Source organism: Cervus canadensis, chromosome 9 (assembly GCF_019320065.1).
Source record: "Cervus canadensis isolate Bull #8, Minnesota chromosome 9, ASM1932006v1, whole genome shotgun sequence".
Lineage (NCBI taxonomy): Eukaryota > Metazoa > Chordata > Mammalia > Artiodactyla > Cervidae > Cervus > Cervus canadensis.
This window is the reverse complement of record NC_057394.1, coordinates 62,013,008-62,038,008: the sequence shown is the minus strand read 5'-3', so window position 1 is coordinate 62,038,008 and position 25,001 is coordinate 62,013,008. Positions and strand designations below refer to the sequence as shown.

At 45.2% G+C, this 25,001-nt stretch overlaps 1 protein-coding gene across 1 annotated transcript in view; it reads left to right on the top strand.

Annotated features, from left to right (window-relative positions):
* The window catches only part of ENOX1 (ecto-NOX disulfide-thiol exchanger 1), a 478,202-nt gene that overhangs the window by 309,951 nt on the left and 143,250 nt on the right, over positions 1–25,001 (top strand). The window contains exon 8 of the mRNA XM_043478063.1: positions 7,202–7,414. Coding sequence (XP_043333998.1) covers positions 7,202–7,414 — 213 coding nt within the window. The remainder of the gene's footprint in view (positions 1–7,201; positions 7,415–25,001) is intronic.

The window sequence follows — 25,001 nt, the reverse complement described above, 5'->3', positions numbered from 1 at the left end:
TGATTCCTTTTCCCCATCATTGTCTGCACATCCGTTTGATTAAAGGTCACCGAGTGCCCACCTGTTGGGTCCTGGGCTCCGTGCCCCGCCTGGGGTTTCAGATATGACCATGGCATATGGGCCCTGCCTTCGAGGAGCTTGCAGTCAGTGGTTGTTCAAGGATGCTGTGACATGGAATCATGACTGTCTAACAAACAGGAAATGCACATGTGTCAGTGATTTTATATGTCATTAATTAATGAGAGAGCAAGTAAGATGTTAAAACTGGTTCAAAAGAGAGTTTGCTTTGTAAAGACTTATATTTTCTTTTGGACAAAAATTCATTTACATTATTACAGAGAAGAATTATTTGCATTGTTATCAGTTTTCACAATTTATATCGTGTCCCTAAAGCATGGTAAAATAGCCTCAGTTCAGTTCAGTTCAGTTCAGTCTCTCAGTCGTGTCCGACTCTTTGTGACCCCACGAATCACAGCACGCCAGGCCTCCCTGTCCATCACCAAGTCCCAGAGTCCATCCAAACCCATGTCCATCAAGTCAGTGATGCCATACAGCCATCTCATCCTCTGTCATCCCCTTCTCCTCCTGCCCCCAATCCTTCCCAGCATTAGGGTCTTTTCCAACGAATCAACTCTTCACACGAGGTGGCCAAAGTATTGGAGTTTCAGCTTCAGCATCAGTCCTTCCAATGAACACCCAGGACTGATCTCCTTCAGGATGGACTGGGTGGATCTCCTTGCAGTCCAAGGGACTCTCAAGAGTCTTCTCCAACACCACAGTTCAAAATCATCAATTCTTTGGCACTCAACTTTCTTCACCGTCCAACTCTCACATCCATACATGACTACTGGAAAAACCATAGCCTTGACTAGATGGACCTTTGTTGGCAAAGTAATGTCTCTGCATTTAAATATGCTATCCAGGTTGGTCATAACTTTCCTTCCAGTCAATAACAGTTAGACATTGACACCCCTGTAAAATCAGAAAATCCCAGAGGGTCCTCTAGTCCAGTATTCCATTGAAAGAATCTGCTATCCTCTCAGTGCCCATTTCTAAGACTTTGACTTATTTTTCACATTCTTTTTCTGGCATAAGGATGACTGATGTTTAAGCCGCTGTTCTTTGAATGGGAGTAGAGGGTTTGCGGACAGAGATTCAATTCACAAATCTCACGAGAATCACGTGAAAGCCTTTCAGTATTCTCCACTCTCTCAGATGCCCCTTTCCATTTCCGGTTTTCATGATCTTTTTAAGTTAGATAGGCTCCTAACCAGTTTTCCTGGCTTTTATTGAGCGATTTCTTCCAGGTCTCCTCCAGTGTCAGTGTGCATATGAAACACTTGGATGAGGATACAGATTCTGAGTCAGGAGTTCTGAGTAAGGTTGAGACTGCGTTTTCAGCAAGCCCCCAAGTGAGGCTCATGCTTATGGTCTTTGAGCAGGAAAGATGTATCCCCTATGTGAGCTTCCCAAGTGGCGCTGGTGGTAAAGAACCCACCTGCCAGTGCAGGAAGCATAGCTGGTCCCTGGTTCCGAAAGATCCCCTTGAGGAGGACATGGCAACCTACTCCTGTATTCTTGCCTGGAGAATCCCATGGACAGAGGAGCCTGGTGGGCTACAGTCCACAGGATCACAAAGAGTCAGACAGGACTGGAGCAACTTAGAATGCGTGCATGTATCCCATATACAATTTTTAAAATGCCTACTGCGTGCCTCGTGCTGAATAAACATGAGAAAGAGGGATAGGGAGAGAGGTTGACAAATTCTGAAGTAACTAGAAATAAAATGAAATGGTATGGATTCAGGTAGCGACACTGAAGTGTGACCATCATTGTAATATTCTTTAGTCCTCACAAAGTTAAATCATTCCCTTCCCAGAATTAAAAAGCTAAATACAAAGTTAAATGCAGAGGTTATTACTTTTCCAGAATTAAAAAAAAAAAAACTCAAAAGATTTTTAAGTCATTGGATAAGCTGGTTAACTTACAATGGAAGACTTCTGTGTAATTTTCTGAGATCAGTCTTAACTTTTATTGCTAATGGAAATAACCTCAGAGGCCTGAAGGATAAAAGGGCCAGCCAGCCTCAGTGCTATGAGAACATTTATCTCTGGTGGACAACGTGAAAATACTCTTCAACATGAAATTAAAATGTTTATTATCAACTCTTGACCATTGGACTTGCTGTAACTTTCCAGTACTGATGCACCGCAAATCTATTAGACATAGAGTGTAGTGAAATAAACTACACAGGGAAAAACTCAGAGTGAACAGGAGGTTGAAAGCTGTCTTGGAAATTTTCTTCTCATCTTGACGCCTCAGAGCTTGGAGGGCCAGTTGGCACATGAACCAACAATTTCTGTACAGAATGACTAATGTTTTAATAGCAGGATATGTAAGGAATTGTGGGAACATAGCAAAGGGACCCTTGATTCATGTTAGGGTTATGGAAAAGCTTCCTTTATGAAAGGCACTTAGGCTGACTCTTAAGGGAAGCAGACCAGTTAGCTGGGTCGACCAGGATCTCCAGGGACCCTAGGAGGCGTGCCCAGCACATGCAGAATTAGGGAAGCAAGGGCAGGGTGCTTAAATCATTATTAACCAGGGGGTTTTTGCAGAAGCTAGTATCTGAGGCTGGCTATTTCTATTTTGACCAGCCAAAGAATAATTCTGTTATCTTATTAACACTTTGCGGGTTATTATATGCAATAGTTACACCTGGCACACCTGTGTAAAGTCTTCTAATTTTCATGAAACGTTGTCTTCTAGATTGAAGAAGCTTCAGTAGAAGCAAAGGCACATTCTGGCACTGAGAGTTTCATTTTCACTTTCTGTGTCAGAATCAATCACTAAGGTTTTTTGTCTTTTTGTTGTTCTAATATTCACAGTGTCTGAATCAGAACTATATTCTGAAGAACTGGCATCTTCTGAAACACTAGTATATATGTCACTCGGACAATCAGAAAGTATCTGCATAAGATTCACTGAAAAATTCTTTTTCACTCAAAGTTTCACAATGCATCATTTTTGAAAAGTTTACAACATACACAAGGCTGGAACAGAAACCTAATGGAGTAAAATATGAAAGATAATGACAATCATAAGTTGTATAATGAACCCTTGATCAATGTTAAGCTCTAACAACTTCACCTGGTGACGTTCATTGTATCACTGTCTGAAAACATATTGATAAGTCTCCAGTCAATACTGTTCAGGTAACAAAAGAGATATTAATATATATCTGGTCAGTACTGTGTTAACAAAGAGGAGCATGACAAAGGAACAGCGAATGGATTGAAAGGGGAAATGCCAATCAAGGGAGGCCATGGAACAAATGATTGTAGTAACCCAGGTGTGACATTGCGAGGTCCTTGATTAGGAAACATTGGGGAATTTTTAGTGAGCAAATAGGTGGTCCATGTGAAAGTGAAAGTCTCTCAGTTGTTTTCGACTCTTTGCAACCCCGTGGGCAGTAGCCCTCCAGGCTCCTCTGTCATGGGATTCTCCAAGCAAGAACACTGGAGTGGGTTGCCATTCCCTTCTCCAGGGGATCTTCCTGACCCAGGGATTGAACCCAGGTCTTGTGCATTGCAGGCAGATTCTTTACCGTCTTATCCACTAAGGAAGACCAGGTGGTCCATAGTCGCTCCATAATATGCAAACTTTCCCGGTTCTTAGTGTGAAGAAGATGTGTTTGCCCATTCTGTTTTCTAAAGGGCACTAATGTTCAGAGTTAAGCCCAAGCATGTTCACAAAAAGTATTTGGAATTTTTCTAATTGCATCTTGGATGTGATTTTTATGAGCCGTGTTAATTTCTTTCCACATGAATAGCTTTAATAGCGCTGCAATCTATGTCCTGCTTAAATTAGTTTATATTGTTTTCTGTTTTCTTAGTGATCTTTCCCCTGAAGGCAGAATTGAATTTTCATCTGGATATTGAAAATGACCACTCCCAACACTCTCATGTAGCCATTCAGAGGGAGCTGCCGACTTAGTCTTAATTAATATAAATTCACTTCTTGCATGGAAACAAATATTGTCTAGCCAATCACATGTTAACTAATGTTTTCATGGTTAATTTAAATGTAGTGCATCAGTCATCCTTGAGCCTGCCAGAAAGTTCAGAAATGATGCAACTGGAAGTTTTCAAAACTGTATACAAAGCCATATGTACATAGGTGTATGACATATTCAATATATAAGGTGTATTTTATTTTATTCATATATATTGAGAAAATGGAATTCTACCTACTATTATTTGTTATGATATTAGCAAGTCTCTTGCCTACTTGCTTTTTCACTGCTTTTTCATTGTGTGTTTTTAATTGCTTAATCCTAAAATTGTTCTCTCTCTTTCTGAAAAGTGTGTTATTAACTATAATCTGCTGGCAAACTTAGGCTTGGGTCTCAGAGTGAAGAACAATAGAATTTGGCTTTTAGATCAGTTGAGCAAACATCTGTTTTTAAAATTTAAGTGTGTTCTTCCTGACAGTAAGTTAGGGTATTTATGATCTGTGTGACCACACGCAAGAGAAGAAAAACCGTGCCCGTTCATGGGTGAAAGGAAGATGGGACTCCATCGTTTGTGCGTGCTCTCTCTCTCTCTGTCTCTCTCCCTTGGAAGCCCCATAACAAAAACGTTTAGGATTTTTCTTTGTGTTACACAGAGATGAAAAAGTCACAGCAAAGGGGGAAAAATGGTCCATGAGGTCAAGAGCTCCCTTTTCTGTTGTTGTTATCTTTTAAGAAGGGTGGGGGGGTAGAAAGGATTTCTTAAAAGCGTTAGGTAGATTTCTGCTGTCTTTTCAGAGGCCCATTCTCCTAACATACATAGGCAGGGAGAGAGGCAGAGTGTGGGAGGGAGGCGGAGTTTATTCTGACTCTAAGTGTCGCAGTGGGGCTCCCACAAGCATCAGGCTAAATTATGGGCCTCTCCTCGGGCTGAACACGGCGTTAACTTGTGTGATGGACTCTTTCCTGTACAAGCCCGCTCCGGTCCATGAAATGAGATAAGAAAGTCGTGCAGCTGGAGTTCACTGAGGGTTGAACTCAGGCTGAAATCCCAGAGTTAACAGAACTGTGTGGGCCAGCCGTGACACTGACCACATGCACACGCTCGCTCAGGGGCAGGTTGAAATTGGCAAGGAAACTTGAGTCCTTCCTGCGCAGGCCGCCCCATGGGCCTTCCTCAGGCCAGTTATCTCCTCATATCAAAGCGTGAGGGCCCCGGGGGCAGGTTTGCCCAGGAATAAAGCTGCGGCCCCAAGCCCAGACGGGCACCCCCTGGGTGGGGGAGGAATGGAGGTAGGTGGTGGCCCATCGGTAGCTCGATTTCCAGCCTGGGGAAGCCAGAACCCACCCCACGGGCACAGGTCAGGCTAGCCTACCTGCATGCAGTGCACACACTTCTGGGGCAGGCAGCAGCCGCAGCAGTGAAGTCATGCCCCGGTCTGGGAGGGGATGCCTGGGAGAAAAGGGATTAAGGGCTTTTCCGTAGTGCTCTGCAAAACTCAGAAAGCACTCTGCAAATGCAGGCTTCATATGGGGTGTGAAATACTAACAGTGGTTGATTAGAAAACATCTGGGTAGTAAAATAAAATAAGATTCCTTTACTAAATATGAATCACCCTCTATCTGTTCATCTGGAGTGTGTGTGTGTGTGTGTATATATGTATGTGTGTGAATATGGATGTGTGTGTATGTATATATTAACAATACATAATATATAAACAATAATACACACACATACACAGTGTATAAGGATGTCTCTGGTATTCCTCTAGTGGAAGGAACATAGTAGCCGCTGTGTATTTGTCAAATAAATGAGTAAGTATCTGAACCTTTTAGTCTTAATTTTCCTCCTGATTTTTAGAATCCAGACTCTACTCTTACTTGGAAAATGTAGGATATTTTTGTTTTCTTTATTTTCGCAAAAATTCTTATTGAAGTGTAATTAATTTATAATGTTGTGTTCACTTCTAGGATATTTTTCATAAATTATGTTTTCAGAGGGTAGAAAAATACAAAAATGAAAGACTTTTCAAGTTTAGAAAACAAGCCCAGCGCTTTCAGCAGTAGGATTGATTTATGTTGTAATAACTGACATACAACTTCCGGTTCCAATTAATCACCTCCAAACTTGCTTTTTTCCCACCTCTAAGCCGTACAACAGAGATCTGCTCCAGTAACTGTTTGCAAACAGGCAAGTCTATTTGCTTTCTTTTGAAATGAACTTTATCACTTACTTACAGGGGGAACCTCCTGTCCCCTACCTCACCCCCATACTCCTAAATCAAATTCAAATGGATTTCTAGCAGCCTTCCCCAACACAGACACTTACCCCCACACCCTCCAGGAACAGGTCCTCTTTTGTTGAAAGGATGGAAATAGTCTAGTTTTCACCATAATCAAATATGTTATAGTAAACCTAAAGTGAAATTGGTTTTGAACTGCAGCAGAACAAGAATTGACCTATTGCTACTACTACCTTGGGAACAATATCTTACATCATGATTGCTTTTAAAAGTAATTTCACCCGTCATCCACATCCTGACCATAACTCAGCAGATTCTATGTCAGAAAACTGATATTTCTGTATGCCGTTACCAATAAAAGAATAAGGAAATGAACTGGAGGCCAAACAGGTAACAGTTTTTTTGAGCCAGTCTTGAGAAAGAGAAATCTGGGTTTGGTGGGAAAATGCAGTTGCGTCATATTTCAAAGGATCCCCAGAAGAGATCTTCTAAAACTGAGCTCACCACGTCGGTAGTGAGAGGGTGAACCACTCTTTGTTTCTTGGGTGGCTTTGCAGTGCCGTGCAGTTAGATGAGGAAAGAGAAGCTAAGTGATGATGGAGCCATTAGTTTCAGGAAAGCTCACAAGGTCAAGTTGTGGCCCTTAGTGGCTCACTTGGTGAAGAAGCTGCCTGCAATGCGGGAGACCCGGCTTAGATGCCTGTGTTGGGAAGATCCCCTGGAGAAGGGAGTGGCAACCCACTCCAGTATTCTGGCCTGGAGGATTCCATGGACAGAGGAGCCTGGCGGGCTACAGTCCATGGGGTCTCAAAGAGTCGGACACGACTGAGCGACTGGCACACACATATACACGGGATGGACCTTGCTATGCCTTTGGAGAGGAACCAGAGTGAAAACCAAGACCTTGCCTTGGCATGACTTGAGCTCGGCGGTTTTTCATTTGCAGACGATGGCAAGTTTTCGGAGGCCATCACAGTGCTGCTGTCCTGGATCGAGCGAGGAGAGGTGAACCGGCGCTCCGCAAACCACTTCTACTCCATGGTGCAGTCGGCCAACAGCCACGTGCGCCGGCTGATGAACGAGAAGGCCACCCACGAGCAGGAGATGGAGGAGGCCAAGGAGAATTTCAAAAACGCCTTAACCGGGATCCTCACTCAATGTAAGTAGGACTTTTGGGGGCCATCTCTCTTTGTCGCGATGTTGCCTTTTCTTATGTACTCATTTTTATTTTTCCATTTGGGGGTAAGTAGTCCCATAGTTTCCCATCTTACTTCATACTGAATGGCCAAACCTCATAGCCAGTTTCATGTTCTGTGGCATCTTGGAGGAACACGGACCCCGCCCTGAGAGCTTACTTCTCAAGGTGAGCAACGTTTCTGTAGCTTTTCCGCAGAACACCCCGTCCGGGCCCCAGGGCGGGGTGGACAGATGCTCCCATGCCTGCTGGACCCTCTGCAGGGCAGCCACCCTCCCCCGTGGGCTGGGCACACTGACCCCACGGCCTCCCTGCGCTGACAGAAGCAGCCCCAGAACACACCGTCACTCGTTATCCTTGGGCTCTGCTTAGGAGGAAGGTCAGACAGACTCCTTCTGAGCATCCTTTTTATGTGAGGTGAGCCTTGGCTGTGAACACGGGCGACTCAGGAGCAGAGAGCTTTCCGCACTATTATTTTTTTTTTGGTCCTTTCTTCGTTGAAAAAGCAAATTGCCTTCACCGCTTAATGCCGGTGATTGTTCCCGTCTGGATCCTAAATTGATGAAAGGGTGTAAACAGGGCTTTCTCACAGAACAGTCGTTAGGGTAATTACCCAGGGCTCTATTCAAAAAAAGGACGGATTTTTTTTTTTTATGGGCGCTCTGTCTGCATCTGTGGCCGCGTGCATCACAGCTGCTGATGTGCCCTCGCCTGGTAAAAGCCACTGAATGGCACTGTGACAATGCCACGCTCCATTCCACACCAGGTGCAAGATCCCACACGGGCCGGCGACACATGCAATTTACCTACTCATTCTGAGCATAAGTACTATTTGCAGTGATACACTATGCCAAAATACCCATCACCTCTTTCATCGTTATAAACTCCAGCAATAATGTGTCCGATAGGATGGAAAGAGAAAAGGGGAAGAAAAACCAGAAGCCTCGCTGTAAATGCGTTTTATTTGACTTTGTTGTCAAAAGACCATTTTTGCTGCAGCGTCAAATAACTCCCAAACGTAAACTGATAAGTGACCAGATATCCAGCATGACACCAACCTAGGACACCTGTCTTTATAGGAACCATAGAACTGGTATATCTCATAGAGGTCACCGTCAGACCACCTTCCCTAGATCCCCTGATGGTGAGCAGTGACCTTTTACCCGACTGTGTATGCCCAGCAGTTCTGAAGTTTGGGGAACTAGAGCTAGGATAAAAACACTGACACTCAGACCACCCTGTAAAGAAGAGAAACAGAGAATGGATTTAGTAGGTGGAGGAGGAGTAGGGTGGACTGGTAGCAGAGAGTGGGAAAGGCCACACCAATTCTAATAATACAGTTTCTGCAAAGTTGTGGCAAGAAGCCAGCTACTCGCATAGTAGAATGATCACCAATTACCCTTTGCTTACTAGCATCAGTTTTAAATAAATCCTCATTCCTGTGTAGTTTACCGTCCCACTGGGTAGGGAAGATTCGATCCTTGACTCTCACAAGGAATATAGGAAGGCGTTAGAATAGGGGAGGGTTTTCGTTTTTTCAGGCAGTATCTTTTGCAAGAAGCCCCTGTTAAAAACAAGCATGCGATCATGTGGCTGAGTGAACAGGACATGTCCAACCTTACACAGGTAGAAGCGGGCTGAGGTGTGAGACCATTGAGAGACAGACAGAGGGGGAGTGGGGATACCAACACCAGCTTGTTACTCCTGATCGAGGCTGAACTGGATCATAGGACTGAGATCTGCAGCCGTGGTGGGCTTCCTGATGCTGACCTAGGGGTTGAGCTTCCGGCCACAGGCTTCTTCCCGCGGAGCCTGTATCTGTATGTGCCACATCACATGTGAAGAAGCTGACGAGAATGAGTACAGGTGACCCTCGAGTGATGTACAAGGGTTCGGGGTGCAGAGCCTCTGTGTGATGAAAAATCCGAGTGTAACTTTACAGCCCGGGCCTCCCTGTCAGGGGTTCTCTATCCGAGCATGGATCATGTAGTATTGTAGTAGGGTATATGTGAGTGGACCCTCACAGCTCAAACCTGTGTTAGTCAAGGGTCCACTGTATTCTGTCGAGGAAGGCGGGTTTACTTTCTCCCTCCCTGAAAAGGAGAGAATGAAGGACCAGAGCATAGCCAGGGGTTTTGGAGGAAGATCCCACCTCATGGAAATCATAGGAATGGAGATCACCATCATAGACACTGCTTAGGCCCCTCACCTGTACAATATCAAAAGTTCAATTCTTGCTTTTAATCTTCAAACCTGCCCCTCTTTGGGTTTTTCCTTCCCATTTTACTAATTCTCAGATTCAGATCCTGTTGAGTACTTTTCACACCCACAATCCCCCACCACCAAAGCCCATCTAGGCTATCAGGAAATCCCATTGTTTCAACATTCAAACCGGCTCACTTTTCTTCATTTTCACTGTAGCCATTCAAGTGCAGGCTGCCTGAATGATGATGGTGTCCACCTGGGAGTAAGAGAAACCCCCGACCAAAAATTGATCTTAACAAATGGAGAGTTTTCGTTTTATGCACAGTGAAACCCAGATTTGTTGGCACTGGTCGGGTAGTTGAAGACCGCCAGGCCTGAGGTTTCTGTGACGTTATAAGTTTTCTTAGATAAGAGGGCTGCTGTTGCTCCTGCCATCACTTCTTTTTTTACAAGCTGGAATCACAGAAGAAAAAGGAGAGGAGAGAAGGGCTGCACCTTTAAAGCAGAAAAGCAGAACTTGCCAAAAAGTCCCCAACAGGCTTCCATTTATGTCTTGTTGTGCAGAATTATTACATGTAGCCATGCCAAGCTATTTATGCAAGGAAAATGGGAAATAGACTCTTGACTGGACCTGTTGCCCTCCAGAATAAAACTGGAGTTCAAGCAAGGAAGGAGCGAAGAATGGCTACAGGCAGACATTTTGCAGTTTCTGCCATGTGTGATTCTTCCCTTTCCACCTTACTCCAGCTCAATCTATTTTTCACACATCATCTGACATAATTCAGAGCACATCTTCTCCGCTGAAATCCCTTGAGTAGATTCCCACTGCACTTAAAATAACATTCATCTTCTCAAGCCTCAAACTCACTGTGCTTGCCTCTTCTGCGTCAGCTTTCGCTCGACTCACGAGGCGTCATCTCCATTGGCCTTTTTCCTGCTGAGCCCATGAAAGCTACCTCCCATCTCTGAGCCTCTACACATCCGTTCCCTCTGTCTGATGTTCTCGTCCTTGCAGTCTGCAATCTTGAATCCTTCACATCCTTTCAGTCCTGGCTCTAAGGCCATCCTATCAGAGAGGCCTTCCTGCTCTCCCCTCTCCTAACAGGCTTGCCATTCATATTTCATCAGTCCCTCAAAGCACTTATGCAAATGGGTGCATGCTAAGTCACTTCAGTCGTGTCTGACTCTTTGCGACCCCATGGACTGTAGCCTGCCAGGCTCCTCTGCCCATGGGATTCACCAGGCAAGAAGACTGGAGTGGGTTGCCATGCCCTCCTCCAGGGGGATCTTCCCGACCCAGCGATGGAGCCTGCATCTCTGATGTCTCCTATGTTGGCGGTTGGGTTCTTTACTACTAGCGCCACCTGGGAAGCCCATCCAAATGGGTATAATTTAACAAATTGTCTGGTTATGATTATTATTATAAACGTCACAAAGGAAAAGACATGTGTCTGTCAGTCACCGATCTATATCAGGTGCCTGGGATGTGGAAATATGCAAGAAATATTCCATGGGTGAGTGAGTGAGTGAATGAGAACAATGGGAGGAAGTAAGCCTGAAACAGTGAACTGACATTCCCAGGAACCTCCTCCTAGAAGAGTCTGTCATCAGTGTTAGTCCTGTCTGTAGAGTTTGCACCTTGCATGTGTAATCAAACAAATTGAATAAAGAGCTCGCCAGCTATGCTTTTGATGGAGATTGCTATATTTTACCAGACTTGGTCACAGAGGATATAAGGAGAGTTGAGGCAGCAAAATAAACACCAAAGTTCACATTGACATCTCCCACTTGTCACTGTCGGACAGCCTGTGTGCTCCCCATCTCCCTGTTACTATTTGAGAGGTTCCTCCTTAACCCTGTAATTTGATCCTGGAAGTATTTTAGCAGCCAACAGAGACAGTGAAAAGCCCAGGTGAACCTGACGGCCCTCAGGGCTGTCCAAGCACTCCACGCCCCATCCGGAAGGCCCGAGAGGCCTTCGAGTGAATCCTCGATAGCCAGGACCCTTGAGGGCTACTTGAAGATGGCAGATCCTTTCAGTGTGAGCCTCAGCTGGAGTTAAACCTCTGAGATAGAACAGGAACATTGCACAGCTCACTGAACAACCAGAATTTTCCAGTCATTTCTATGTGCTTTTACAAAGATGACAATTCCCCAGATGCAAAAGGGATCCAAATTCTAACATGAAATTTGTCATGAAAATGTTAGCAGTAACCTGGCTAACATGGTAGGTATGTGTACATGTCCTCCTTCTTTGAATTTTGAAATAGATCTCGTTTCAGATCTGGTGGAGTTAACGTTTGTCTGTCTCCACCACATTTTCTGCTTCCCCAGCTGGCTTCAGGCTGAGTTTGGTATCCATAGAGCTGCCTCTAAGGTAATAGCTACTGAAGTCCACAGCAGTCTTCATACTTGTCAAATTTTCCAAAAGCAGAACCAGTCAAACCCCCCATTTATCGGCTTTAATATTCCTGGCAGACACCTCAAGAATCACATTTGGCTTTCTCCTTTAGAATTAGATGAAGATTGTAAAGCACTAAGATTCAGCAATGACATCTCAGCTTTCACTCTGCAAAGTGGCTGGAAAAATTCTGGTTATTTGGCAGTGTCTTCCTCCCACTTAAAAGATCCCCACAGTTGTCCTAGCATTCCATGGGAGCCTCTCCATTAGAAAGCCAAATCGCAGGGGAGTTGTTCATAGGTAGTTTGGAAGCAGGTCTATTGCTGAACTAACTTATTACAGTAAGTGGAGTTGGCCTGGCATTGAAGGCGGTGTCCACCTAACAACTTCCAGGAAAATTCAGGTACATTACAAAGGCCAAGTGCAGTAAAAGTGTGGATGCCTATATAGATTTTGTTGAATAGGGAAGGGGAAATTCCATAGAATTTCAGTCCATTAAGCTGGGTTGAATGCATGTATCTCCGTGCTTTGCTGATCACATTTGTCCTTGTTTTCATATTTGAACAAATAGCATTTGCTCAAAGGGGAAAAAAATCAAGAGCCATGAATAATAATGTAAAGTTGTGATTTATTTCAAGGTCTGCATCAGAGGCCAGCAGTTACCTTCTAGCTTTGTTGGTATTCAGTTCTGCCAACATTTATTTAAGTTCTGACTTTCTTCCTATCTCTGACCTTCACCCCAGGGTGGGCTAAGTAACTATAATCCAATGGGCATTGTTTCCATCTGGGCCCTGGTGTAGAGTGTCAAAGGGTGGCAGCTAAACCCAACCAAGAGTCTGGGGAGTACGGCATCCACTCCTATTTTGGATCATTTTCCACCCCTGACCATGAATGTGCAGTTTTCAGAGATGTTTAGATGAGAGCCTCCTTTATCCTGCTGGGGCCCCTGGGTCTTTCCCTTCTTTTCAAGGCCAGCTGGATAGATTCTCATTTACTAGATATAAAGAAAGGGAAAAAAGCAATTCAGTACAGGTGAATCATCTCATCCTTATGTCATTTTATTCTCACATCATCCTTTTTTCTTTATGTCATCTCTTAACCTGCCCATTGGGCAGAAACTGCTCCTGGTTTCCCAACTGAGAGACTTCCAGGTTTTGATCTTCTTCGCTTTTTAAACATTAATACCTCAGAGGAAACTCCCCATAGGCCTGCCTGCGTTCAGTTTTTCAGTTACGAGCAAAGCTTGTCATTTCAAAGCTCAGAGAGAAACTGTTTATAAAGTTGAGGAAGCATGTTCTACAGCCCTCAATTATTAATATGCGTGCCAAGATGATCAATTGTGCATGCCTTGTTACAACACACACACACGTCTGATGAAAATTTAAACACTCCATGATCATGCCACTCTGGGACTTTCCCAGCACACTTCTCAGCGAGAGAGGAGACGGGGAAGGGAGGAAGGTGGGGAAAAGGCAAACAGGAAGCAGATGGTGGTGGAGAAGGGCTTAGTGATACTAAGAATATGTGCCATTGGGGAGAGCTTCCCTGGTCACTCAGTGGTGAAGAATCTGCCTGTAATGCAGGAGAACTCTGCTCCATGGTATGTGGCAGCCAGGGTGGGAGGGGAGTGTGGGGGAGAATGGATACATGTGTACATATGGCTGAGTCCCTTGGCCTTTCAGCTGAAACTATCACAACATTGCTAATTGGCTCTGTGTAGGTGCTTAATTGCCCAGTTGTGTCTGACTCTTGGCGACCCCTTGGACTGTAGCCCCCCAGGCTCCTTTGTCCATGGGATTCTCGAGGCAAGAATACTAGAGTGGGTTGCCATGCCCTCCTCCAGGGGATCTTCCCAACCCAGAAATCAAACCCAGGTTTCCCACATTGCAGGTGGAATCTTTACCATACGAGCCACCAGGGAAGCCCAAGAATACTGGAGTGGGTAGCCTATCCCTTCTTCAGGGGATCTTCCCGACTCAGGAATCAAACCGGGGTCTCTCCTGCATTGCAGGAGGATTCTTTACTAACTGAGCTACCCGGGAAGCCCCCAACTGGCTCTACCCCAATAAAAAAATAAAGTTAAAAAAATAAAGAGTACATGCCATAAATATTAATGAGCAGAACAGAAAAGTAGAAATTGTTGAGTGTCAGACCTGGAGGAGACTTCAGACACTTGTCAGCCCAAACCTTCTCATTTTAGAGAAGAGGAGACTGAGGTTCTGAGAGCAGACCTCTTGGGCCCCCACCATTTAGCAATCTGTGGGTAGCTTAGAAACCAAGACTCTTGGTTTCTCAGATAGTTCACTTTCTTCGTGTGATGCGTGTTTATGAAAGCTGAAAATGATCAGAGGAGAATGTTATAAATATGAATTTATAGTTTGCAGGTGGGGGTAAAGAAGCGTGCTGGCATCACACCAAATAGAAATGCTACATCATGGTTAGAAAAGGAAGTCTTTGCCTCTAGTGCAACCCTCTTGCTCACCTCCACACTTGGACCTCCTCCCTGTCTCTCGTCCGATAAGAACCGAAGCTCCTATCACACCTCCTCCATGCACTTTTCCTGTCTTTTCTACACATAACCACCACCCTCTCTCCTCCCTTCTGTGGCGCTTGTCGATACTGTCCACTTGAGCATGCGATGGTTTTCTAAGAATCAGGTTCTGGGGGTTTGATTTTTACCTCTAGCACGATTTTAGGCTAACCAAAGACAGAGTCCATCTGCTGTTCTCTTTTCCCACCTCACCGTACCCCTTTCAGACGTGATTCTTGCAAGCACCTCAGTACACGTGTTGGTTGTTGATCAGAGATGGTAGACGAAACTGAAATTGCAGTGGAGCCTGTTAACCTAAAACTCATTCTCAATGGTGGATTTTGAGGTAAGCCATGATCTCATCTGACTTTGCTCTAATGAAATACACAGAGTGTACGTTAGTTGAGCATCTTGTAGAAGTAGTATTATAGCACTGTTATTGTTTTAACCTGCTGATTGAAAAGGTTAGAACCATCATGCAAATTTGCTTTGTACGTTTATGATAGGAAATGGCATCAACCTCATCTTAGATTTCAAAAACAGTGAAAAAACTTTCAACCAGGCACCAGGAGATCCTGATTCTAGTCCCAGCTTGATCATAAGTTAGGCAGGTGACTTTAGGAAAGACCTTGAAGCTCCTTGAGTCTTGTTTTATCATCTCTGTGGGGAAAGTGTTTGACCAGATGATCCCGTAGGATTGTCTCTTCCCACTCTGAAAATCCAGCTGTCTTTATCATGTCAACAGGCTTCCCAGGTGATCCAGTGCTAAAGAATTCTCCTGCCAATGCAGTAGACGGGGGAGGAGGGTCCAATCCCTGGGCCAGGAAGATCCCCTGGAGTAGGAAATGGCAACCCACCCCAGTATTCTTGCCTGGGAAGCCCTGTGGACAGCAGAGGCTGGCGGACTACAGTCCACGGCGCCACAAAGTTGGGCACAAGTGACCACGCAGGTGTGCATGTGTTGTATCAACAGCTTCGGCCCGGAATGTCCCTGAATGTCTGCACACAGCCAGCACCGCCAGGACGCAGCCAGGATGTCAGTGGCTCCTGAGCTGATCACAGAACAGGGGATCGCAGGGTGCCCCCGACCCGTGCCATCCCGACTCTGCCCAGCTGCGGGGTTACAGCTCCAGGTGGCACTGTGAGTTTTAAGCCGCGTTTGCCCCCTGAGATCATGTGTGACTGTGGACCGGCCAAAATTCATATCAGAGAGGCTGCACCTTGCATCTCCTCTGGCACGCTCTCATCTGTTTTCGTGACTGAGGTCGTAAAAGCCTCCGGCATCTGAATGAGTGATGACACCCATCCACGATATTTACTGAGTCCCTATTAAGTGCCAGGTAGCGCCGAGGGCTGCAGTGAAATGTGAGGGGTGTCTGATCTCCCTCTAAACCTCGACCCCCTCTTTCAGGCAGATTGGCGTCCTCGTCCACATTTCTCCCGCCTAAAAGGCTTTCTCTGAAATCATTTCCTCCTCTGGAACTTCTGAGCCAAGCTTTTCACCTTTTTTTTTTTTTCCACCAAGGGAAATTTGGCTCCTGTGTCCCCTGCTTTCGGAAAAAAAAGACTTTTATGAAGTGTTAAGATGTTTCCCACGTTTGTGGTCATCATCGCTATTGTGCCTCCTTGGGAAGGAAGTTCCCCGTGACTGCCTTAGCGACTCGCCAGGTTTTCTGCTTCTCCTCAAAAGTACACAGATGGCTGTATTTGCCAGTGCTGTCAGAGCTGCAAACATACGTTTCATTAAAAAAAAAAAAAAAAATCTCTTTGCTCTAGGGGAGAAAATATCCAGAGACAATATCTTTTGTAATAACTTCCCAGTCAAGGATGAGCACAGTTTTCAGTTTCATAGGACAGCAAAGCGGATAGCAGACGGTTCTAGAAACTTGGCAGAACTGAGTTGAGCCTTTTTGGTATGGCCTCCATCTGTCTGTCTGTCTGTCTTTCTATGCGTGCTCGGTCATGTCTGGCTTTGTGACCCCCATGTAGCCCACCAGGCTCATCTGTCCACAGGATTCTCCAGGCAAGAACACTGGAATGGGTTGCCATTTTCCTTCTCCAGGAGGGGTCTTCCTTGACCCAGGGATAGAATCCAGGTCTCCTGCTTCTCCTGCATTGGCAGGCGGATTTTTAACCACTGCACCACCCGAGAAGCCATACCTGTACCTGTATACATGATTGGTTAAGTAATACACAGCTTCCCTGGTAGCTCAGACAGTAAAGCATCTGCCTGCAATGAGGGAGACCTGGGTTCCATCCCTGGGTCGGGAAGATCCCCTGGAGAAGGAAATGGCAACCCACTCCAGTACTCCTGCCTGGAAAATTCCATGGATGGAGGAGCCTGGTAGGCTACAGTCCATGGTATCGCAAAGAGTTGGACACGACTGAGCAACTTCACTTCACTGAAGTAATACACTATAATATTGGCATTTCTTTTAAAATGTAAGGATAGCAAAAGATGAGAGAGAAGTTAAGTCTCACACTCTGGAACAATGAAGAATTTTAGAGGGCTAGATTTGAAGAATTGACATACAAATGTTGCGTGAAACACAGAAGTTCAGGAAGTATTATGTATAACTCTCAGGCGCTCAGGATGAAAGCCTTTCCCGCATTGATCCGAGCCCAGTTGCAGGGTCTGGGGAAGAAGCCACTGCCCAGGGCAAGGGGGAGGGGAAGAGGAGGAGAAATCGGGGGGCTCCTGTGAGGAAACAGTCTCTGAGCTCCTTTGGAAAGAATCACACGTTTAAAAGAAATATCTTTCACCAAAGACCTTTTAAAGCCATGGAACTTGCACATTAGATCTGAGGGAAAGTGAGGGGTCAGGAAAGTTCCTTGAAGGCCGAGATGACGTGTCCTTAACTTTCTGTGCAACTGAGAAGACAGTGCAGGTTAGTATGTGTGCTCAAAGAAAGGACACCGTCCCGTGAGGCTGGTGAGAGCGTGGCCACGGACGGCGGGAGAGCTCTGCTGGAGGAGCTAGGCGGCTCAGGTGGGCCGGCCCCGCTCTAGCAGGTCGGCATGTGAGCCGGGAAGCCATTTGTCCCTTTGCAAGAAGTTTGCGGGCCTCTGTGTGGTGGGACGGCAGTGGTAGGAAGGATGCGCGGGGCTGACTGGTCCACCTCTCTTGACCAAGGGATTCAAACTGGGGGAGGTTTCTGCAGGCCGCGTGGCTGCTGAGAGGTGGAGCTGCGGCCTCAGCCACGCGGGCTTGCTGGCCCTCCCCGCCCTCCCAGGGTACCCCGAAGCCCTCTGCCACTCCTAGACCCCTAAAAGCTCGCACCCAGCCCCACCTTGAGCTTTCCCGGTCGAGGCATTTATTCAACAACAGTGATAAAACAGAAGTAGGACAGATTTTCTTAATAGATGAAAGCACGTACTGAGGACGCACAAGAGGGATCAGTTGCAGTCTGGCAGACAGGTGAGAGCAGGGGCCCTCTTTGCAGACTCCGAGACTGTTCCTTAGTGTCTTTCAGTTTTCTCAGTATGCTTTTGGAGAGGGCTCAGTGCAGCTTCTTGCCCCTTCATTATTGTTGTTCAGTCATGTCCGACTCTTTGCGACCCCATGGACTGCAGCACACCAGGCCTCCCTGTCCTTCACCGTCTCCCGGAGCTTGCTCAAACTCATGTCCATTGAGTCGGTGATGCCATCCAATCATCTCATCCTCTGTCATCCCCTTCTGCCTTCAATCTTTCCCAGCATCAGAGACTTTTCTAATGACTTAGCTTTTCACATCAGGTAGCTGAAGTATTGGAGTTTCAGCTTCAGCATCAGTCCTTCCAATGAACACCCAGGACTGACCTCCTTTAGGATGGACTGGTTGGATCTCCTTGCAGTCCAAGGGACTCTCACGAATCTTCTCTAGCACCACAGTTCAAAAGCATCAGTTCTTCAGCACTCAGCTTTCTTTATAGTCCAACTCTCACATCTATGTATGACTACAGGAAAAACCATAGCTTTGACTAGATGGACCTTTGTCAGTAAAGAAATGTCTCTGCTTTTTAATATAATGTCTAGGTTGGTCATAGCTTTTCTTCCAAGGAGCAAGCGTCTTAATTTCATGGCTGCAGTCACCATCTGCAGTGATTCTGGAGCCCAAGAAAATAAAGTCTGTCACTGTTTCCGTTGTTTCCCCATCCATTTGCCATGAAGTGATGGGACTGGATGCCATGACCTTCATTGTTTGAATGTTGAGTTTGACGCCAGCTTTTTCACTCTCCTCTTTCACTTTCATCAAGAGGCTCTTTAGTTCTTCTTTGCTTTCTGCCATAAGGGTGGTGCCATCTGCATATCTGAGATTATTGATATTTCGCCTGGCAATCTTGATTCCAGCTTGTGCTTCATCCAGCCCAGCATTTTGCATGATGTACTTGCATATAAGTTAAATAAGCAGGGTGACAATATCCAGCCTTGGCATACTCCTTTCCCAATTTGGAACCAGTCCGTTGTTCCATGTCCAGTTCTAACTGTTGCTTCTTGACCTGCATAGAGGTCTCTCAGCAGGCAGGTACAGTGGTCTAGTATTCCCATCTCTTTAAGAATTTTCCACATTTTGTTGTGATTCACACAGTCAAAGGCTTTATCAGAGTAAATGAAGCAGAAGTAGATGTTTTCCCTGAATTCTCTTGATTTTTCTGTGATCCAATGGATGTTGGCAATTTGATCGCTGATTCCTCTGCCTTTTCTAAATCCAGCTTGAACATCTGGATTTTCTCAGTTCACATACTGTTGAAGCCTCGCTTGGAGAATTTTGAGCATTACTTCACTAGCATGTGAGATGAGTGTAGTTGTGTGGTAGTTTGAACATTCTTTGGCATTGCCGTTCTTTGGGATTGGAATGAAAACTGACCTTTTCCAGTCCTGTGGCAACCGCTGAGTTTTCCAAATTTGCTGGCATATTGAGTGCAGCAGTTTAACAGCATCATCTTTTAGGATTGGAAATAGCTGGAATCCAGATCAGCTGGAATTCCATCACTTCCTATAGTTTTGTTCTGGTGATGCTTCCTAAGCCCTGCTTGACTTCGTACTCCAGAATGTCTAGCTCTAAGTGTGTGATCACACCATCGTGGTTATCTGGGTCATTAAGCTCTTTTTTGTATAGTTCTGTGTGTTCTTGCCACCTCTTCTGCTTCTGTTAGAGCCATACATTTCTGTCCTTTATTGTGCATAAATGCAAATATTTGGCTTCTTTGTGTTAGAAAATTCTACTTACTTAAAGCTTTTCTCCAGCTGTTGTTAAAGTCGTTCCTACCTCCTTTAAGGTTTTCTGCCACCTCCTTTCCAGCAGTTTTCATGCTGGGATTCCTTGGGGCTGTGAGGACCAGCACCATCTTTGGCATTTTTTTTTTTTTTTTGTCTTCAGTGCCTTGTAAAAGGTCTAGCACTCCCCAGTGTTCATAAGACTTGGGCTCATAGTAGAGATCCACATACAAATGGTTTTAAATGCATGATGTGAAGTGGCCCAGATGCTATTTCCATTCCCAACTTTACCACTTGCCAAGTATGTGACTGGAAATGACTCCTCTCTGTGAATCTCAGTTTCCTTATCAGTGAAACAGTCATAACAATAACTCTTGCCTCAGAGAGTTATGGTTGTTCATCGCTCAGTCATATCCAACTCTTTGCAACCCCATGGACTGCAGCACACCAGGCTTTTCTATACTTCACTATCTCCCAGAGTCTGCTCAGACTCAGGTCCATTGAGTCAATGATGCCATCCAACCACCTCATCCTCTGCCGCCCCCTTCTCTTCCTGCCCTCAGTCTTTACCAGCATCAGAGTCTTTTCCAGTGAGTTGGCTCCTCACATCAGGTGGCTAAAGTTTTGGAGCTTCAGCATCAGTCCTTCCAGTGAATATTCAGGCTTAATTTCCTTTAGGATGGACTGGTTGGATCTCCTTGCAGTCCAAGGGACTCTCAAGAGTCTTCTCCAACACCACAGTTTGAAAGCATCAATTCTTCGGTGCTCAGCCTTCTCTATGGTCCAACTCTCACATCCATACATGACTACTGGGAAAACCATAGCATTCAATATATGGAGAGTTTTTGGGAAATTTACGTGAGATAATATTAAAATCAGAGATTCTCAAACTTTTATTACATGTGAGTATGATCTGGAGATCTTAGAAAAGAGCGTCTGCTGGACTGGTTGCCAAAGGCAGAGGGTGGAGGTGCAGGAAAGTGGTGAAGGCAGTCTAAAGGCACAGACTTCTAGTTATAAATAATTCCCAGGGATGAAATGTACAGCATGGCAGCGATAGTTAACAATACTGTATTGCATACTTGAAAGTTGCTAAGACAGTAAATCTTAAATATTTTTCATCACAAGAAAAAAATATGGTATCCAGGTGAGATGATAGATGTTAAATAACCTTGGGGTAATCATTTCACAATATGTACCTATAGCAAATCATTATGTTGTACATCTTAAATTTACACAATGTCTATTACATCTCAATAAAACTGGGAAAATGTTTTCAGAAGAATAATTTGCTGGACCCCACCCCTAGAGTTTCCAATCAGTAAGTGTAGGGGCTCCTTGCATTTTAATAAGTTTTCAAGTGACGGTTATGGTACTGGTACAGGATCCACATTTTGAAAACCGCTGTTTAAAAAATCATCAAGTGTAGTATCTGCCCAATTAAGTCTAAGTAACTAGAAATAGCCAACAACTGTTGCCTGATTTTCCTAGCACTGCTCATGGAGGTGATGGTGACCCAGAGGAAAGCAGGGTCACATGTTGAAGGTCACAAAGAAGAAGGGACACCCGGAAACTGTCTCTCTCCCCTTCCTGATGAATGATAGACCAACCAACTACTGATAGAAGGGCCGTTTTGATGAGTCTGTAGGCTTCTTTCTGTGATTCATAATGGACACTGCAAATGTAGATAGATTTAGAGCATTGGTCATCATGTCCTTCAAACCTTTTCTCATTGATCAGGAATGACAAAATTTAAACACTTGATTACAAGCTGTTGACATGGGATAGGAAAAGAATCTGAAAAACACTTAGTGGGCAGAAAATTGGAATGAAACTTGGCGATAGCACTCAAAAATTAAAAATTCAGATACTCTTATCTTTTCCCCACTGCTAAGAATCTCTTGTATAGATATTTAGGTAAGAATGTGTCGGAAGATAGATCTGAGGATGTCCACTGAGGCCTTGATAATTATGCACGGAAGGCTAGATTTCCAAACACGACCCTGTGGAATTCTCCAGGCAAGAATACTGGAGTGGGATGCCATTCCCTTCTCCAGGGGATCTTCCCAATCCAGGGGTCGAACCCAGGTCTCCTGCATTGCAGGCAGATTCTTTACCAGCTGAGCCACCAGGGAAACTCAGATATAGCCAGTGTATATAACAGCACTTCTATGTAAGTTTAAAAGGTTACACATAGAAAAAGACAGTGTGTACCCTGCGTATAACATTTTCTCTGGAGGGACAGGCTCTTTAACAGTTTAAAGGGAGACACTGAACCTGCTGAGCAGCCCAGAGAGCTCAGCCCCGTGCTCTGTGATGACCTGGAGGAGGGGGATGGAGGGAGCTTCAAGCAGGAGTGTGTATATGTGTACATGTGATTGATTCATTCTGTCATACAGCGGAAACTAACACAATATTGTAAAGCAATTATCCTCCAGTTAAAAAATACAAGTAAAGAAATAAAAAGAGACACTGGGTGGGAAGTAGTCAGGATGGGAAGGTAGACTTTGACTTTTCAATTCATTACTTTTTTCGTGTATACATATATTACTTTCATTTAGTCCAAAGGGATAATATAGACAGGGTGATTTATTGGATCTTAAAAAGCCTAATGAGTGCTACATATTGTAAGGAAGCATTAAAATTATAGTAGTCTCTTGGATTTTTGTTACGTTATTTCCCTCAATGTTTGAATAGATGCATTAAATAAAGGCATCTACAGTTCTCTGAAATGTATTGGGATTTATACAAAGGCTAAAAGTCACTGTCCAATATCCTATCATTTATTTGAACAGTGTCACCATTTCCTGCTTGCTTAAAATTTGCTAAAAGCAACCCGTTTTTGTTTTCCTTTTCTTTTTTTTTTTTTTTTACAATTTGATCAGCATGTATTTCTTCCTAGCCCCATCCCATTCCACTCCAAAATCGGATTTTTTACCTCATCCAGACAGGAAGTTCAAAACCGGGGCACCTGCTGGTGATGTTTTGGCCTCAGGTGGCTCAGATGGTAAAGAATCTGCGTACAGAGCAGGAGACGTAAGAGAGATGAGTTTGATCCCTGGGTCGGGCAGATCCCCTGGAGAAGGAAATGTCAACCCACTCCAGTGTTCTTTCCTGGGAAATCCCATGGACAGGGCGCCTGGCAGGCTATGGTCCGTAGGGTCGCAGAGAGTCAGACATGACTGAAGTGGCCTAGCATGCACCCACACTGCAGAAGACCCAAATTTGATCCCTGGGTCGGGAAGATCCCCTGGAGGAGGGCATGGCAACCCACTCCAGTATTCTTGCCTGGAGAATCCCATGGACAGAGGAGCCTGGAGGGCTACAGTCCATGGGGTCCCAAAGTGTGGGACACAACTGAGCGACTAACACTTTCACTTTTTCACTTTTTAACAAGGCTGTCATGGATTTCCCAGGGTTACACAGCATCATTCACTTGACTCATCTCAAGACAGAAGCCCAGAAGGCCGTTTTTCCTCCTCGACTTGAAATTCCAGCCCATGCCTCCTTAATGTATGGGTTTGGCCGAGTTAATTCTGTTTCCTGGGCTTCCCGCCAGACTGACTGGCTCCTGAGCTGAGGACCCAGAACCAGAGCAAGGGCGTAGGAATCTCTGGGAGCTGCTGTAGCAGCCTCCCCTGTGGTATTGGACACTGGCTGCTCCTTCCCCTGGCTTTGTCTCACTCCTCTGGGCACCCCAGAAGCCCTGGATCACTTACACCATTCTCTGCTATAATTCTTCAGTCCAAGGCCAAGGCTCGTCCACCCCACCCCAGCTCTTAGCATTTAATAACGGCACTGATGGGCCACAGTGGGGAAACTCCCCTCTTTCACGCGTTCCATGCCTTTGAAAACCTCTCAGAGCCGTTCACAGAGAATTCGGGAAAATGTTAGCCCTTAAAGGGAAATAAAATTTCCTCTGAACCCCACAGAGTTTAAGGTTCTATCAGGAACTTAGATAAGTTTTAAGAACAAACATTCTGCCTGGAAGATTTGTTTGAGGTGCTCTATGTAAGCAGGCCAACTGCCTATGAGGACTTCATCAATTTTTCCAGGTATCGGCCTTTCCAAGTGGTGCAGTCAGAATCCGCCTGCAATGCAGGAGAGCTGGGTTTGATCCCTGGGTTGGGAAGATCCCCTGGAGAAGGCAGTGGCAACCTGCTCCAGTATTCTTGCCTGGAGAATGGACAGAGGAGCCTGGCGGACTACAGTCCACGGGGCCCTAAGAGTCAGACGCAGACGGTGATTAAACCACCACCACCAAATGGATGGGAGGTTCTGTCGCAGCTGTTTGGCGGGAAGAGAAGATGCAGGAGGTTCACAGACTCAGATGTAAGCTCAGGAGGATGTGGAGGAGAAGGTCTGTGTTTGTTCTCTGGAGGAGCCTAACCTTTCTCTTTGACTGCTTCCAATGCTTTTCTGTCCAGAACTCAAAAATCTGGAGCCTGGGGCGGCCCAGAAGTCTGGTGCCTGGCTCCTTCCCCAGAAGTGTGTTGGAGTGGGATCTGTTCCTGGGTGTTTACCCAGAACGCCCTGTTCTGAGCTTGTCTTTTCTGAGAAGATGGAAGACAAGTGCTTCTCAGGAGAATCTGTAAACTTCTCTCTCATGTAAGAAGTCTGTTCTAAAGTCAACAGATGTCCAGACAGTTTGAAATGGGGGAGAAATACTGGGAAATGTAACAAATTACTTAGTCTTAGGATTTTTTTTTGAAGTTCTGAGGAATTTATACACATGCATGTGCATGTTATGTGCATAAGAGAATGAATAGTCACTCACTAGTAGAGTGGTCAGTTCTCTTATATGCTCGACATGTACACCTATGTGTATAAATTCTTCAGAATTAAAAAAAAAATCCTAACAAATATGTGTGCCTGTTCCGTGTATAGGACAATGAATAATCACTAGTAAGGTGTTCAGTTGGGCTTCCCAATGGCACAGCAGCAAAGACTCTACCTGCCAATGCAGGACTTGCAAGAGACGTGGGTTGGATCACTGAATCAGGAGGATCCCCTGGAGTAGGAGACAGCAACCCACTCCAGTGTTCTTGCCTGGAAAAGTCCATGGACAGAGGAGCCTGGGGGGGCTACAGTCCAGGGGATTGCAAAAAGCCGGACACCACTGAGCCCACATACACACACACGGTGTTCAGTTAATTAAACGTAGAGGTGGTTAGGCTGAGGAAGCTCTCAGGCCATGGTGGCCTGAGGATGCAAACCA